This window comes from Rhincodon typus, chromosome 3 (assembly GCF_021869965.1).
Source record: "Rhincodon typus isolate 14 chromosome 3, sRhiTyp1.1, whole genome shotgun sequence".
Classification (NCBI taxonomy): Eukaryota; Metazoa; Chordata; class Chondrichthyes; order Orectolobiformes; family Rhincodontidae; genus Rhincodon; species Rhincodon typus.
Window position 1 is genome coordinate 50297552 of NC_063334.1, and position 17061 is coordinate 50314612.

General features: G+C 37.4%; 1 protein-coding gene across 1 annotated transcript in view; it reads left to right on the forward strand.

The window, feature by feature from the left end:
* shc3 (SHC (Src homology 2 domain containing) transforming protein 3) overlaps positions 1–17061 on the forward strand; it is a 212357-nt gene that overhangs the window by 120549 nt on the left and 74747 nt on the right. The window contains exons 5-7 of the mRNA XM_048595005.1: positions 5259–5312; positions 8977–9028; positions 14672–14798. Of these exons, the coding sequence (XP_048450962.1) occupies positions 5259–5312; positions 8977–9028; positions 14672–14798 (233 nt within the window). The remainder of the gene's footprint in view (positions 1–5258; positions 5313–8976; positions 9029–14671; positions 14799–17061) is intronic.

Below are 17061 nucleotides of genomic sequence, written 5' to 3' on the forward strand. Positions count from 1 at the left end.
CCTTTACTGGCTCCATCCCCGCCTCTTTGACCTGTCTGTCTCCTCTCTACCTATCTTCTCCTCTATCCATCTTCTATCTGCCTCCCCCTCTCTCCCTATTTATTTCAGAACCCCCTTCCCCTCACCCATTTCTGAAGAAGGGTCTAGGCCCGAAACGTCAGCCTTCCTGCTCCTCTAATGCTACTTGGCCTGCTGTGTTCATCCAGCTCTACACCTTGTTAAATCAAAATGAGGTACTGCTTTAGTATTGCACTGAACTGTTGACTTAAATTATGTGAGCATGTCACGAAGTGAACCAAGCCACCTACAATCCTCTGACTCAGATACAATGATTTGATCAACTGCACAGGGTTCCAACCCCTTCGCATTCCAGATTAGGTTTTTACCAGACCTGACTGACGTGTGACTCCAGACTCTCAGCAAAGTGTTGAGTCTTAACTGCTCCTCGGGAATTTTAGGTATGGTAATAAATGCTGACCTAGACACTGATGTCTCCATCCAATGACAAAAAAATTAAAAATTCTGCTTTTCTGGTGATGGTGCTGGCAATACGGCCAACAAAAATCAAATAGAAATCAATAACTTTCTACATTCAGAGAGCAGCACCAATTTGTTAATGGAGGACAGAACCACAAACTGGGAAGGATGAGAGAAAACAACACAAACTGGGGTCAGAGGGAAGGATGGGGGAAAAACACATCTGCATGTCCGTGGAGCAGATAATGTTTATCATTGTTTGAGCAGCTATGACTGAAACTATAGCCAGTGGTAGCACTGAAATCATTAAAGATGACTGTAATCTCAACTCAAATCTTGTTTCTCACTACCCACTTCTACTCATCCAAACCTTCTCTCATTTATTATCTGTAGCATAAAACTCTTGCTTTCCCTCTGGTGTGCAGCATCTAATGAGCTGGATGCTAAGCTACAAAATGTAATTAAAAGTCGCGTGCACTCTTCCCACCTCCCTCCTAAATCACTGGCTCATTGGCTGTGTAGTAGATATTTTCGAATCAACCTGTTCAGAGATGCTATTAAAAAACTCTGGAGCAGGTAGGATTTGAACCCAGGCCTCTTGGCTCAGAGGTAGGGACATTATCAAAGTGCTGCAAGAGCCCCTTACCTGTACAGTACCAGAGGAGAGGGAATAACGATCATCTGAAATATATTCTTGTGAAATTAGTTGTGCAACTGCATCGTGCTGAAAATGCTAAGTAACAAACTGATGTTACAATTTCTTTCTGTGGAAAGTTCAATCTTTTAGTAGCCGAGTTACATTGTCCACAAATTGAGTTGTCAGTACTAAGGAATTGACAATGATATGTAGAAATAAACAACAATGCTGTGAGGATAGTGAAGCCACTGTTCTGTGGTAAAAACGACAAATTCTTGGCAGACAAAGGCTATGCATATTCTTGTAAATCAAATGTGATGCAATTAATTACAGTGATCTTTTTTTCATTTTTGGCTTGAGTTAACGCAAGTTGTATTGCTCTAAGCCTAATTTCAGTTGAGAAGTTATCTTCAACTTTTTTGTGCCCTCCAATTTTATAAGGGCCCTAGAATGGCTGTTGGATTTCCTGCTGATAAAGGCCTATCTTAGAACTAATATATTCCTGATATATGTTGGATATTATATTGCTTTATAATTATTTTATTGAATGAGTTCAAATGGAAAAGATATTTACAGTATTTCAGTTCCAGTGGTGATGTTTTTCATGGTTTTCTGAATATTGGTTGGGAAGTGAATGCAGCAGCTTTTGCATCAGTTTGCCTGTCTGTTGTGTATTGCTCACAGTAAGTCTAACATTCTAACAATTGCATTATTGAACTACATTCATTTCAACCTTCCCAACGGTTAGGACAATATAACAAAACATACAGTTCTTGTAATATACTAGATTGCCTCCCTAGTTTATTAAAAAAACTATAGATTAAAATGTAAAATGGTGTGTGTGTATGTAAGCCCACATTAACAATACCTAAAAATTTAACAGTTTGGGTTGCATACTTTTTTTTTGCTGTGATCACAGCCAAGACATATATGACCTTTATTTTCAGAGTGATGGAAGAGTTACTGGACTGGAAATGTTAACTCTGCTTTCTTTCCACAGATGCTGCCAGACCTGCTGAGTTTCTAGAGCAATTTGTGTTTTTGTTTCAGATCTTCAGCATCCACATTTTTTTGTTTTTGTATTCTTAAACAAGTTGCAGGAAAGGTTATTAACTATGTATCCCCTTAATCCCAAACACACACACATAGGTGATGGAATTGTGGTATTATTACTGGGATATTAATCTGGAGATCCTGACAATATTCTGGGACCTGAGTTCAAATCCTGCCATGGCAGATAGCGGAATTTGCATTGAATAAATAGCTGGAATTAGCAGTATAATGATGACCATGAAACTATTGTCGATTGTCAGGAAGAACCTATCTGGTTCACTAATGTCCTTCAGGGAAGGAAACTGTCATCCTTACCTTGCTTGCTTTTGATTCCAGATCCATAACAATGTGGTTGACCCTTAACTGCCCTCTTGACAATCAGGGATGTATAATAAATGTTGGCCTGGCCAATGACACCCACATCCTGTGAATGAATAAAAAAGTGACTCAGGTCTGCACAAAATTATGTGTGAAAAATATGGGAAAAACTCCCTGCAATTTCATATCATCATTCTCTTTATACCAACCATTCATGATTTACTTGACCACTTGGTGAATACAATACCTTTGCACATTTCTTGATTAATTTCACTGGTGAACACTAGTTCATTCTTTGTGTATCTAAAGTAATTAATCGATAACTCAGTGGCTAGAAATGAATCAGTCATCATGGGAAAGGGCAACTATGTTAGCAAGATTAGCTGACTTACGATATTTGATATTGTTCTGATGGTTAATTTTGTCATTTGGTCCTCCTGACTCAATGATTATTTTTTGCTCCCCTTGTACTTCCTCAAAATCAGACATATTCAGATTGATCCCATATTCTGATTGATCCCTACTGTAAAAAAAATACTTGGCTCACTTTAACCCACTGAGGTGTCTGCACCCTACTGGTAGAGGGTACAGGAGACAGCATTACCTGTGCTTCCTCTGAGAAACCTCTGGCTTCTTCCTCAGAGGTGGAAAAGAAAAGAAAGGGGCTGGACTCTTTATGGCATCAACTGTACAGATGTTACTGATGTCTGAAAGAAATAAGAAAGAGCAAATACTTCACAGAGTTGCCAAATAGGGGCAGAGGTTGAGGCATGCTAAGATCACATTCATGTGGTGGTAACTGACATTCTTCAGCCAATTCCTTCCCATTAGGAGTACTTAGTTCCCTTCTACTACTTCCAACAGCAAGGAAGATATATTATTGCATTGCACTGTAACATCAAATTTAACTAACACTGGAATACTGTGATTGGAATAACTACTCAGTTTCACACTAGTTTCGGTAAAAGAAAGTGATGTAGGGATTTATATTTTCCTCTTGAGAAATCAGCGTCCGAAGGCAGTCAGTAGTTTTGTTACAGTTTCTCTAACCTTTGATTTTAATTTCCCCGGACTAAATTCTAACCTAACTTAAATTGCAATCTTCCCAATTAATTATTTTTACTCTGGATTGCTCCTTGTCCTTTTCCATAATTAACTTAAACTTTTTACTATGATTATATCCCTTGAATATTCCTCAACTGACACTTAATCAACTTCATTCCCCAGAACCAACAATCTCTTTTCCTCATTAGGTCAGAAATATACTGATATAGAAAAGACTCGTCAACATACTTCAGAGATCTTCCCTCATATTGCCTTTTACACCTAACTAAAGTCTCTCATAGTCACTACCACATTGTTTTGGTATCTCTCTGTACAGTTACAATAAGTCAAATTTAGACCTCATAGCATTCCTTCTTATTCTATTAATGTCCTGGTATTTTGACCTCAAATCAATTTCTCCGAATCCATTGTGCACCTTGTTTTCTTTCTTTCTGATGTTACATCCTTATTTCCATTCACTCCCAATTAGCTACCTTCTTGCAAAATTGTTAGTACATATACCCTGTACATGCCCTAACTCCTACAATGTGCTTCTAATCTTCCAAGAATCAATAGTCCTTCATCCTGTACCATCTCTCTAGCCACCCAACCATCTGCTCTATTCTCCTGTTTCTACACTCACGAGTGCATGCCACCAGAGTGTAATACAGAACCAACCATCTTTAAGTTCCCACTTTCTAGTTTCTTTCCTAGCTCCCTAAAAACTGTCTGCAGGACCTTATCCCTTTTTGCACCTATGTCATTGATAGTGATATGAACCAGCACCGCTAACAGTTCACATCCCTCCCATCAAAGTGCTCTGCATTCACTCAGCAAGGTCTTTGACATTGTACCAGGGAGGAAATATACTATCTTGGATTTATGTGTCAACTGCAGAAATGTTTAATGTTACTCTAATTTTAGAATCCTCTATCATTATTGTTTTCCTATTCTTCCTGCCCCCACTCCCACCATATACACCTGTATTACTGGGTGGTGAGTGGGATGCATTCAGCAGACTCCTTCACTTCTTGCCTGTTTCTCTTTGATGGCCTGGAAAGTCTCCATTCCCTGTTCACTTGCACACCATTAAGCTCCAGTTAACAACTAGAAATGTGTTATTCGCAAAGCTTTCAGACTTAGCTAGGAAGTTGTGTTGTAAAGACAACATGTTGCAGAAAAGAATTTTGTAGAAAGGGGTGTGGAAAGTTTTTTTTATTAATGAGAGAATCATGTGCTATATGATATACAAAGTGCACACAAATTTTCTTGTCAGGTAATGCTTTCTCACCGGATTAGTGAACATACAATAGAATTTGTGGTTTTAATAAGTTCACAACACAAGAAATATTCTAAGAAGGGAAACTGCAACATTCCAGTCACCTACAAAGAAATTAGAGCAATATAGAGTTTTGCTGAGATGATTCTGATGTGATATTTCATCATTACTCAAAATTGCTTTCTGCCAACTCCAGGAAAGCAGGTTCCTATTTCAGATAATTATTTCTTCCTGCAACACCACAAATGCTAGGAAACGGTCAAAGAGATAGGTTTAGTATGACTGATGATATTACTTGATCATACTGCTTTCCCTTTGTGTGTGTCTCCACCTGCTCATTTTTCACAAGTTTTACCATTTGAACATTATTTATCGTATTCTAGTTCAGAAAGTGTTTCAAGGGCAAAGTCATCTGATTAATGTTTTTTGTTTTTATTTCTGATCCAACAGATTATAGCAAATCATCATATGCAGTCCATTTCCTTTGCATCTGGTGGTGATCCGGTAAGGCATTACTTGATCTCAGTGACATCCTAAGCCAGGATTTATATCTTATCATGTTATGAAGAAGTGATAAGCACGAGAGCTATTATTTCTTATTCAGTAGGCTTTTAATGTTTACTTTGGCACTGTGATCTTTTCTCATAAGTACCTGAATGGCAGAAGTAAATCCTCTCCTTTTAAAGTGATTGTAGCAGATTATGTCATAGCTTCATACCAAATTCATTTAGATAAATGGTTCAATAAGATTATTCCTTGATTACAATTTACAACTCTTGTAGACCCATCTTTTTGTTTATTTGTCCCAATATCAAGACCTTTTATCTCGCGCCATCATTTGTTTCGTGCTTTAAGCTCTCCTGCCTTTCACAGACTTTCCCTTTTCTTCTCCCCTCAACAATATCCTTGCCTTATTATTTGCTTAAAATCTGTTTCATTACTAATTTTATCCAGTTTTGATGAAAGGTCATTGACTGAAACGTTGGACTGGGTTTTTGTCTTTGAGACCTGAATCAGGAGTCAGCAAACTTGCTGATGACATGATTGCTCCTTTAACAGCCAGTACCTGTCAATGCTATTTTTATTGCAGGTGCCAGAGTTCATCCTGAAGTTATTTTCCATTTCAGCAGTAGGCCCAATGTGGAGATGGAGGTAGGTTGATGCTGAGGTGGTCAATTTAAAAAATCTACATGTTTTTGCTGAGATTTTGACCCAATTTTGTTGATGATGGTGAGGGCCCTTAAGCTTCACCATTATCTTATTGCCCCCCAAAGCATCCAACCTCCAAACCCTCCAATACCCATTTTAATGCATAACATCCAAACTGCCCCATACCACCACTCTACTTATGGTAACCAGTATAAATTTACATGCTTTATAGTAACATCTGTGATTCTTTGAAAAATCTCATTAATCTGTGAAAAAAAATTACTTAAACACAGCTATTCACATTATATACTAATGATCTGCACAAAAGAACTGAGGCATTGTTGCTAAGTTTGCAGATGACACAAAGATAAGTGGACGCACAGGAAGTGTTTAGAAAGCAGAGAAGCAGCAGAAGGACTTGGACAGGCTAGGAGAGTGGGCAAATAAGTGGCAGATGGTGTACAATGTGGGAAAGAATGAGGTTATGTACTTTGGTAGGAAGCATAGAAGTGTAGACTCTTTTCTAAATGGGAAATGGCACACTGAAGCACAAATGGACTTGGGAGTTCCAGTTCAGGATTCTCTGAAGGTTAACATGCAGATTCAGTTGGCAATTAGGAAGGCAAGTGCAATGTTAGCATTCATTTCAAGAGGGCTAGAAAACAAGAGTACACATGTACTGCTGAGGTTGTATAAGGTTCTGGTCAGACCACATATGAAATATTGTGAGCAGTTTTGGGCCCCGTATCTAAGCAAGGAAGTACAGATGTTGGAGGGGGTCCAGAGGAGATTTACAGAAATGATCCCAGAGATGAAGAGCTATTCTTTTGAGGAGTAGTTGTGGATTCTGGATCTGTACTCAATGGAGCTTAGAAGGATGAGGGAGCATCTCATTGAAACTTACAGAATACTGAGAAGTCTGGGTACAGTAGACATGAAGAAAATGTTTCCACATATAGTAGAGACTAGGATCCGAGGGCACGGCCTCAGATTAAATGAAGGAATTATTTCAGCCAAAGCATGGTAAATCTGTGGAACTCATTGTCATAGAGAGCTGTGCAGGCCAAATCATTGAGTGTAACTAAGACAGAGATAGATAGGTTCTTAATTTGTAAGGGGATCAAAGGTTTAGGGGAGAAGGTAGGAGAATGAGGTTGTGAAACATATCAGCCATGATCGAATGCTGAGCAGAACTAATGGGCCAAATGGCCTGATTTTGCTGGTATATTTTATCGGTTTATTATCCTTTTCAATTATTGCATAAGCAGCTCTACTGAACAGAAACCGGCAGCGAGTGGAGGTGAACCAAGCATTCTTAATGTTGTCCCACTGAACAACTAGGGCAACAAACCCTCCTGAGCAGAATACATTAGAGCCTATGACTACAAATAGTTGTTTAGTCACTGCCAAAGCTTTGAAACTGCTAAATTGATGGCTGAATTGAACTTCAAGGAACGAACATCAAAGCAATGGGAATGTTTCATGCCAAAAGATCTTTTATTAAATAGTCTTTTATCCATTGGATAGAATACGTTACTACATCTGAAGACTTTTTAAATTTCACAGTGCTCTTCTTTCCAGAAATAACTTGTCAGTTGTCTTAGATAACAACCTGGCATCCACATTATTCAATGGGTTCTTATATGTTTTAAACAAAGCACAAACCAAATACACGCTGTTTTAAAATTATATATAGCTTGGACATCTAAACTAGGCAACAGCTTCTGTACTTATCTTTAATAGGTTCCCACCTCCAAACTATGATCTTCACATGGCTCATGTCACTTCTGTTCTGCTGTGATTCATGTTGCCCTCCAAAATTGGTCCCACTCTATTAAAATTGTGGAAGACCTAAAATGCCTAATTCTGTATTGTATGGCAATGTTGGGCACCATTGATGTGGCATCATCATATGGAGTCTCAGTCCACTTTATTATCCCATGCTAACAAAAGTTGTAATCACTAGGAATGGGGAGTGCGAATCCAAGATTCAGGGCAACCTGCCTGACACAGTTTGGTCCTGCATTAAGATCCACTCTGTTCCTGCCTCCTGCTGCTGCCTAACTATTAAGCATTTCCAGCATTTTTAAAATTATTTTTCTACCGTTATTCGTATTTTCGCTCCTGAAAGGTCTGGTTCTAATTTTCAGACTATGCACTAAGACATAGACTCTCTCAATGAATGAAGATTTTTTAAACAATCTATCCTACCTGTTCCTCTTAATGTCTTGAATACTTAAATCAAATCATGTCCTAATCTTTTAAATTCCAGAGATTATAGCCCCAGGTTAATTTCTCTCTATAGCTTAATCCTTGGAGTCCAGGCATTATTTTGGTAAATCTGTAATGAACACCAAGGACAATATATCCTTCCTAGCATGTGGTTCCCAGAACTAGTTGCAGCACATCAGGTACAGTCAAAGCAGGGCTATATATGACTGGAAATTGCCCCTACCTGCTTGAAATTGCTTTCTACTGAAAATAAGTTTTCCCATATTTATTTATATGTCACCTGACTTAATTGCATCTTCTTGCATCTTCTGTTAATATCTGGATCCTAAAACAGTCAAGATATCTATGTGTATGACACTCACAACCATTTCTGAATCATGTGCGAAGCTTAGGATGGCATGGACTCCAGTTTGCCCTCCTTTCATGTTACAATGTTGTTTTTATAAATTAGAGGCTTGACCAATGTATAATACTAGATTTTTGCTCAGTTGCCCAGTCAAAATATGTATCTGGTGACACGACTTGTGGTCCAGTGTGTCATCATTCATATTGAAATGAAATATTTGTAAAAAATGCTTCACTAATATTTAATTCTGATCAGTAACTTTCATGACAAAGATCGCCTTTACTCAAATGGAGTTCATGTAGAAAATAATGAAAAAGCATCTCAGAGTTTGCAACTTTTTTCCTTTCATATGAATGTTTCTTGGTGGAGAATGAAATGAAGTACTGATTTCTAAATCTCCTTTCATTCTATTGACATATTTTTCTTCTTTTAATGCGACAGGACACCACAGACTATGTTGCATATGTGGCAAAGGACCCAGTGAATCGTCGAGGTAGTGACTGCTGTTATATGTGTTAAGGCAGTCTCTCATTCAGTAACTTTATACTTTAATGGAAATATACCCGAATAAGAATGAGAAAATATTTTGTCAGTATGCTATTCACATCAAATTTATAAAGTAATTTATGAGAATGCATTTTAAAGTCTTCCACAGCTTTGCCATTCTCTTTCTTTGTAATCTCCTCCAGCCCAACAAAGCTCTACATTATCTGTATTCCTCTGATTTTAGTCTCTTGTATAGCATCCCCTGTAATGATTGCTCTACAATTGGTGCCTGTGCCTTCAGTTACTTAGGTCCTAAGTTCTATAATTCCCTCCCTACACATGTGTACTCCCCCACCCCACCGTGCTTTCCTCCTTTAAGATATTCCTTAAGAGCTATCAAATCCTTCTGAGCTGACTTATTATTTCCCTATTATGTCTCCCTATCTCCCCATTATTATTTGCAGTATATTTTGTTGTTTCTTCGGTGTCTAACTCTGTTTCGTCTCCTCAAGAAATACTGCTGGAAAACATGGAATTTTCTGCAAGAACTTTTTATTTACAATTTATTCTATGCATGCTTTGGGTTGTATTTTCTGTGGATTGCCTCCTATCTACTCACATTAAGAAAGAGCTGAGCCTTCAGAAATGCAGAGTGTACCTTAAATGCAACTGTGTCCTTGTCATGCAAGACGAGACAAGGCAATCAACATCTCTTCTTTCCATGAAAGAAGTTGCCATAATCTGTGATTTAAATATCCAGCCGTACAGATAACTATTTTACAGTTGTAAATAGGTAAACATGTAGCTAAGTGTAAGGTTAGGGTGCCAGGTACCAATTGTGCAAGGTGAAACAGTGCTGGGGTGCCAAGAAAGTGAAGTACCATTTATCCTTTAGAGCAGATTAGAATGAGTAGGGACATCAGGATCAGTGTGAAGAGGTGGGGTTTTGGGTTCCAGAGGAAGAGGGATTGCTGGGTTTTGGAAGAAGAGGGGGTGTATCGAAACCAGGAGTGTGAGGTATGTTTCTAATCTTAGAGAGAGAGAAGATGTCAGGTTTAGCGGGAGAATGGAGTTGTTTGGTTTGGAAACTTGGATTGGTATCAGGTCCTAGTGAAGAGATAATGTTGAGTCAGTGTTGGATATTGTGCGGTGTGCGGTGTGTGGTTAGGGGAGTGTGTGGTAAGTGGGATCAGTCTAATAGTAACCTAGGTTTGACTAGATTTTTAATTATCTAATTTTTCCTCGGTCATTATATAGTTGCTGCTGTGGAATCCATTGAATCCTCTGATTTAACTGAATATTTTCAGAGGGTTTCAGGTGCAGGGGAATTGCCCATTAGAATCTTTAATTTCCTGGGCATCAAAAAATTCAGGTATTATCTTCACACCAGATTAGAGCTTCTGTTTCAGTTCTCTCTACTGTGACTCTGATATGATTATTACATGTGTATGTCTGATGTTAATCCCAATACTCTATACTTATGTCATGGATGTCATTCTCTAATTTATGAAGCACCCTATGAAGCACCTTGGGGCATTTCATTTAAGTATAGGTGCTATATAAATAGAAGTTAATAATAATAATCATTTTATTCATGAAACATGTTTGCTCCCTGGAGGCTGTATTGCAGTGTAATTTACAGTGTAAAGTTCATATATAGATTAAGAAATTGGATTAAAAATGTGCAAACATATGGCAGTCATATCTTGATAAATATAGGTAAACCAATTCTTTCAGTAATAAGGAAATGTGGAATGGGATATCAAATGAAAAGTAAAATTGAGTTAAGGTTATATTAAAATTGCAATTTATTTAGAACCCAAAGCATAGAAGGGTCAGGCCTATATTTGTATCTTTTCATCCTGAATTTTGTCAAACGTCTGAATTGCCTTGATTGTTCCAGACATGATGGAGATATCTAGATCTGAAATTGCATAGGATATTTTCTGAACTGAGTACAAATATTAACTTGTTGCTTTAATGATTTTGCTATATATGACATACAGAGAAAATCTTTCTTGCATAAATATGAACATATGGAGTAAACTAATAGATTATAAGCGTAGTATGCAATATGGTCTTTGCACCAAAATTAACGGGGAACTGTATTGTTTATTGGCTGATATAAGGAAAGTTGCAAATTTATGAAGGGATTGTTAACTTGGCAGATTTTAACTTTTGTACATTCTCTTTTGAAGAATTGTGACTACAATGTACTTTCTGTTATTAGTATTAAGAGTAAAAATAATTTACAATGCTTTTCCTACAAGCACATACTTATTTTATTGTCGATTAATCATGTATGATCTCGACTTTCTTCCAAGTACTGAAATGGATTGAATTGCTTGGCTCCTTTTGAAAATGTTGATATCCAAGGTGATTAGAGATAGATTCAATGAGGGCCCATATGTTCTCAGAGTACTCTCCCATTCACAATATAGCTATTTGTTTATTTCACACTAACCAATTACAGTCTCAGAATAATTCCTTGAAATAACAGCTTGAAATAAAAGATAATGTTAAATGAATACATTTGATTTTGCTGTGATTTTAGCAGAGTGTTAAGGCTTTAAAATAAAGAGGTTAACACCTGTACAAAGATAGTGGACAATGGAATAACATACATGTTTATTAAGGGTTTGCAGTAATATTTTCAGTGACCAGGCCTAAATGCATTAAAATATTGGGAAACTATCTATGCTCTCTACATGCAATGCATAGGCATCATATGCTGAGATTGTTTACTGTTTTGCGCCTATTACTTATTTAATTCTCAACAGCTCATAGATGTTACAAAAGGTAATCACACAGTTATAACATCTATTTGAATCCTGATCCTTTCCTGCTATTTTATTTGTATTGATGTTATGTTCCTGAAATGTGGTGTGATGGGCACTAAACCCTGTACGAAAGATGCCAGTAGAGTGGGCAGGAAGCACTCACACATTTCTGTGCACGCATGCTCTGCCCATCATTTTGGTGGAACTGAGCACAGTGGTGTGCACGGAAATGCACAATGGAATCAGTTAAAGTGAAGAATAATTTATTTACATTAGATTCCTATGATGCAAGTAGGATCAGTTTTCAATTTACTAAAATCTTCTGTGCAGCAGTAGATACATAGAAGTCTTCCTGGCTCTTGGAAAAGAGAATGTTCCTCTTCCTGTTCACTGCTTATACCAGGACCTCCAAGGCAGCAAGAGGGAACCTTGGTGCTCTTTCAGCACTTGATATTTCATCGTTTCACTCCTACTAAAATTAATTTGTTGCTTTTTGCAGCCAGAGTGAATCATCCTTTTAAGAAATGTTGGTTCTATATAAAAGTCAATTATAGATGTCTGACTCTCGCCCCAAAGCTCTTTGGTTAGCATTTGTGCAGTAGTTAATTAAAACAGATACATTCAGGGCTAAAGAGATAACACAGTGTGGAGCTGGAAGAACACAGCAGGCCAAGCAGCATCAGAGAAGCAGGAAAGTTGAGGTTGGGACCCTTCTTCAGAAATGGGGCAGGAGAAGGGAGCTCAGAAATAAATAGAGAGATGAGGGGTGGGGCTGGGGATGGTAGGTGGGATGGTGATAGATGAGTGCAGGTAGGGAGTGGTGGGGATTGGTCAGTGAGGTGGGAGGGGCACCCCACTGTGCAGCCTCTTCTAAGGATGCCCACCGTGCAGGACTAAATCCCAGGTGTGATTGCATATGCAGACAAAAGATTTCTCAAGTGTTAGAATAGTTCAGAAACAATGCATGTTAGTATTGGATAGTTCTGTGCCTTCCTTGAATATTTACTGGGTAAAAATTCCATGTGGGAAAGGAGTACCGAATAAGGCTTAGAAACAGAACCAGACCGTTCTGCCCTTAGAGCCTGTATTGCTCAATTAGATCATTGGATTAGATTGATCTGTATGCTAATTTTATTTACCTGTCTTTGATCTCTATTACGTAGAGTATCAAGGGACTAAAGTCTGCTTTCTGCAATCAACTGATTTAGCATTCACAGTCTTTTTGGAAGTGAATTCGTGGTTGCACAAAACTTTGTGAAAAATACAGAAACATAGAAAATAGGCCCATCGAGCCTGCTCCGCTTTTCTTTAGGATCATGGCTAATCATCCAACTCAATAGCCTGTTCCGGCTTTTTCTCCATATCCTCTGATCCCTTTAGTCTCAAGTGCTATATCCAGCTAGCCCTTGAGCTCATACAATGTTTTGGCTTCAATGGTGTTCTGTGGCAGCAAATTCCACAGGCTCACCTCTCTTGGTGAAGAAATTTCTCCTAATCTCAGTTCTAAATGACATATCCTTAGACTGTGACCCCTAGTTCTGGACTTGCCCGCCATCAGGAACATTCTTCTTGCATCTACTCTGTCTAGTTCTGTTAGAATTATATATGTTTCTATGAGATTGTCCCTTTATTCTTCTGAGCTCCAGTGCACATAGTCCTAACCAATTCAACATCTCCTCATAGGTTAGTCTCACCATCTCAGGAAATCCTCAGTCTGGTAAACCTTCACTGCATTCTCTCTGTATCCCTGTGCTTCCTGAAGTCATTCCTGAATAGAATTTCAGTTTTTATTGGAGTAAACTTCAGATGAGGAGCAATGCAAGGACTGAAAGCTGAATCAGAAACGATCCGTTAGCTTTTTGTCCATTGACCAAGCTGTGATGAACTCAAATAAAAGAAACTTGGGCAAATTTCTTCTAACTGCTGTTCCAAGACCAGTTGTGAGGCTAGACAAAACACTTTTTGGCTCCCCAAGGAAACCTGCCAGACATGCTGCTGTAAGGAAGAAGCAGGCAAAGGTACCATTCTGGCCAAAAGCAAGCTCCACTAGGAATACTTGGTTCAACTTGGATTCTTCTCTGAAGAATTTGTCAGTGATATTTATTTTGTGCCGACTGACTTTTCAGGGAAATGTGATGTTTGGAATTCTAATTGCTGTGCTACATCAGCATTGCTTTTTATGCTTCTCTTAACACCCACATCTGCTTTCATTGCAGTAACAACATCAAACCCTCATTTTAGTAGATGTTCACGGCAGTGCCAAAGTGGTAGGGGCCATTTCTATCATAATCCTTTACTGTATGAGATAGCACTGAAAGAATAAATTCAGAAATAACTAATTTATTGTTACTTTGCAAGTGTAATGAAGAGAATTTGATGTTGCATTAGAACTAGCACAAAAGGCTTTTGTGTCTTACAAAGCCTTTTCTGCAGCATGGTATCTGTATTTTGAAGTAGCTTACCTCTGTTATACTCTTCTTTTCAGAACATTGTGTCAAGGTTTGTCAAATTGCAGTTATAAAAGTAAAAAGGGCTGTCTACCTGCTACTTTCTCTAGAACAAAGCAAAATATTACAGGATGTTAACTTGTCTCCATACCTATGTGAAGCTATCTGCACAATAATTATAATCTGGCCTTTTTTGAGGCTTATAAATCCTATTATGAATTATAAAATTATACAATGCCAGTAATGCACTGGTATTCAATGAATCACAGGGAATCTACTTCTGAGAATTTGACACCTAGGAACATTACCTGCAGTAGTCCATAATTGAAATGGAAGAATAAACTTTATATTTGACTGCTGAAGTTATTTTGACAAGATTTGCCTAGAATGAAAGATGACAGCTGTTATTAAATGTTTTTAAAGCGTGTCATATATTGGAATGCTGTGGCGGGCTGGCTCAAGATGTTATCAGTACGATTGGCCAAGCTTTTGAACTTCGATTCAAGCAATATCTACAGTGTCCTACTAAGATATCTAGTATTCATAACAGGTGAGTACTGATAGCATTGCTAATGACTTTATTAACATGAAAGATATTTTAAAAACAACTATAATTTTTACTATATTAAGTGTTTAGGCTGTAAGGTTGTGTGTGTGGAACATCACATTATTGAAGTAATATGGTTACTGAAGAACAATAAAAGCAACTTGGGAGTACTATCATTAATGTTACACACTGCAGAACAATTATTTGGATGATTCTGATTATTTGATTTGATTAATTATTGTTTGAAACATATTAAGAGTACTTATTGAAAAAAACATGCTCAAAGTGAGTGATGATTAGTACTTGGGAATGGAACTCTTTTCATTTCAGGTAACATAATGATCACCTTAAATTTAATCAAATGTTTGAGTTAAACAGGGTATGTAATGATCAGAGCATGCACTATTACAGATTTCTTATCCCTGTTACCAATTTCTTGTCAGCGCAAGCACTCCCCTTTCAGGTACGGTAAAGCCAAATGCAGAGTAAAGTTATCTGTACTCTATCCTGACGAAATTCCTTCACTTCAACCTCAGAACAGTGCTCAGTAAAAATTTTACAATTTCACACGATGGTCATTCTCTAGCCTCTGAGAGATATTGTCACCAAGAACTGGAATGAGACTGCCCAACCACATTGTACTGTGCCGAATTATTCACAAATGTAATTTGTTCAACTCATGAATCAAGGTTGGATTACAGCCCAAATACGAGTGTAATGCAAGGTGTCTGATAAATATTGATATTACTGTAATTTACTTTTGAGTTTGGATTTTGAAATAGTGGCATGTAGGTTGTGGTCTGTGTTGATGAGGATGCTTAATGCTTTACTTGTCAGTCTTTCTATGGCTATGTTGTGTTTTCTTAAGCTAGTCAGAGATAGACCGATTGCTCCTTGGGTGATAATGGAATATTTGCATTGGAAGAGTTTTATAGATAGACAAAGTAAACATTGGAGAACATTAACTTGCTTTCAGTTAGGAGAATCAGGAATTGATTTTTTTTTCTGGTGGCTTGGGAGAGACATCTAACTTAAAAGACTTTTGCTTCATTTCACAGAAGCCCTGATTGAAGTTAGATGCATAAAACTGTTTCTCCCGGAGAAAGGAGTTAGTTCAGAAAAGTTATGAAATAGTTTACCTCTGTATAAAGTTGAAAGAATTGAAAGAAACAGTTAAGTCAAACCTATAGGTGTGATAGAAAAGGGTATTCTCTGGTGCTTGCGTACTTTGATGTGATAGTTTTGGGATAGATAGGATTGTATTTTACTCTGTGTGTTTCAAAATCTTATAAATTGTGCTATACATGAATAGCTTAGTTTATTCTATTTTTTTCTTCTATTCATTTGCAAATAAACTTCAGTTTTACTGTTAAAATACAATCTGCAGCTTTCAACAGTTTATTTTGTGAAGTACATACATACTGAATGAAAAAAATCTATCAATCTAGATTTCAGGCTGGGTTCTGACTTGTCCAGTAATAACATCAGCTGGGATCATAATACCAGAGATGAAAGAGAGCTTAGAGCCCATTGTACCAGCAGTGTACCATCCAGATCATTTCTATGACCCTGTGATTGTAATGTGATGTTAATTTAAAAAGTTGTACTGCTTTAATACTGCAATCAGCATTTCAAGTACTGTTATCATTTTTACATGCAACCTCAATATGTAATAATTCTAAATGCATAAGTAATACTTAATCAGCAATCATGCTGTAGATTTGAGATTGATTTTAGATTTCAGACAATTTTCAATTGTTTGCGAGGGTTGCTTTGATCCTAATTGAAGGTTGAAAGTCAGGACTGTGAAAGCAAATGCGCTTTTGTCCAAGAAATATTAAGGATCAAATCTAGCGAACTCATTATTTAGATTTACTCAATAAAATCCCAGGAATTCTTATTCTGATCATTAATAAATACATTGCAAGAAAGTATCTAACAATATTGTGTTCCTTCTTTGTTGATCTCATTTCATTAAGCTGTAGAGAGAGAGGTTATATGGGTTTGCAGTTTACTTACCAAGTGGATGCTTGATAATCATTTCTGATAGTTTTGAGTGCAGTATAACTGTGGTGATTGAAGTGGATTTGACAGGGCAGATTTGTAGGAAATCTAACATGATCCAAAGAGAATTTTTTTCCAAATTGCAATAAAACAATAAAAATTAGTATTCAAATGTATGTCTGCCTGCCATTCGCTTGATCACCTGACAATATAAATTTGACAGCTTTTACTAGAAATGCTGATGCTCAAAAATCTGCAATAA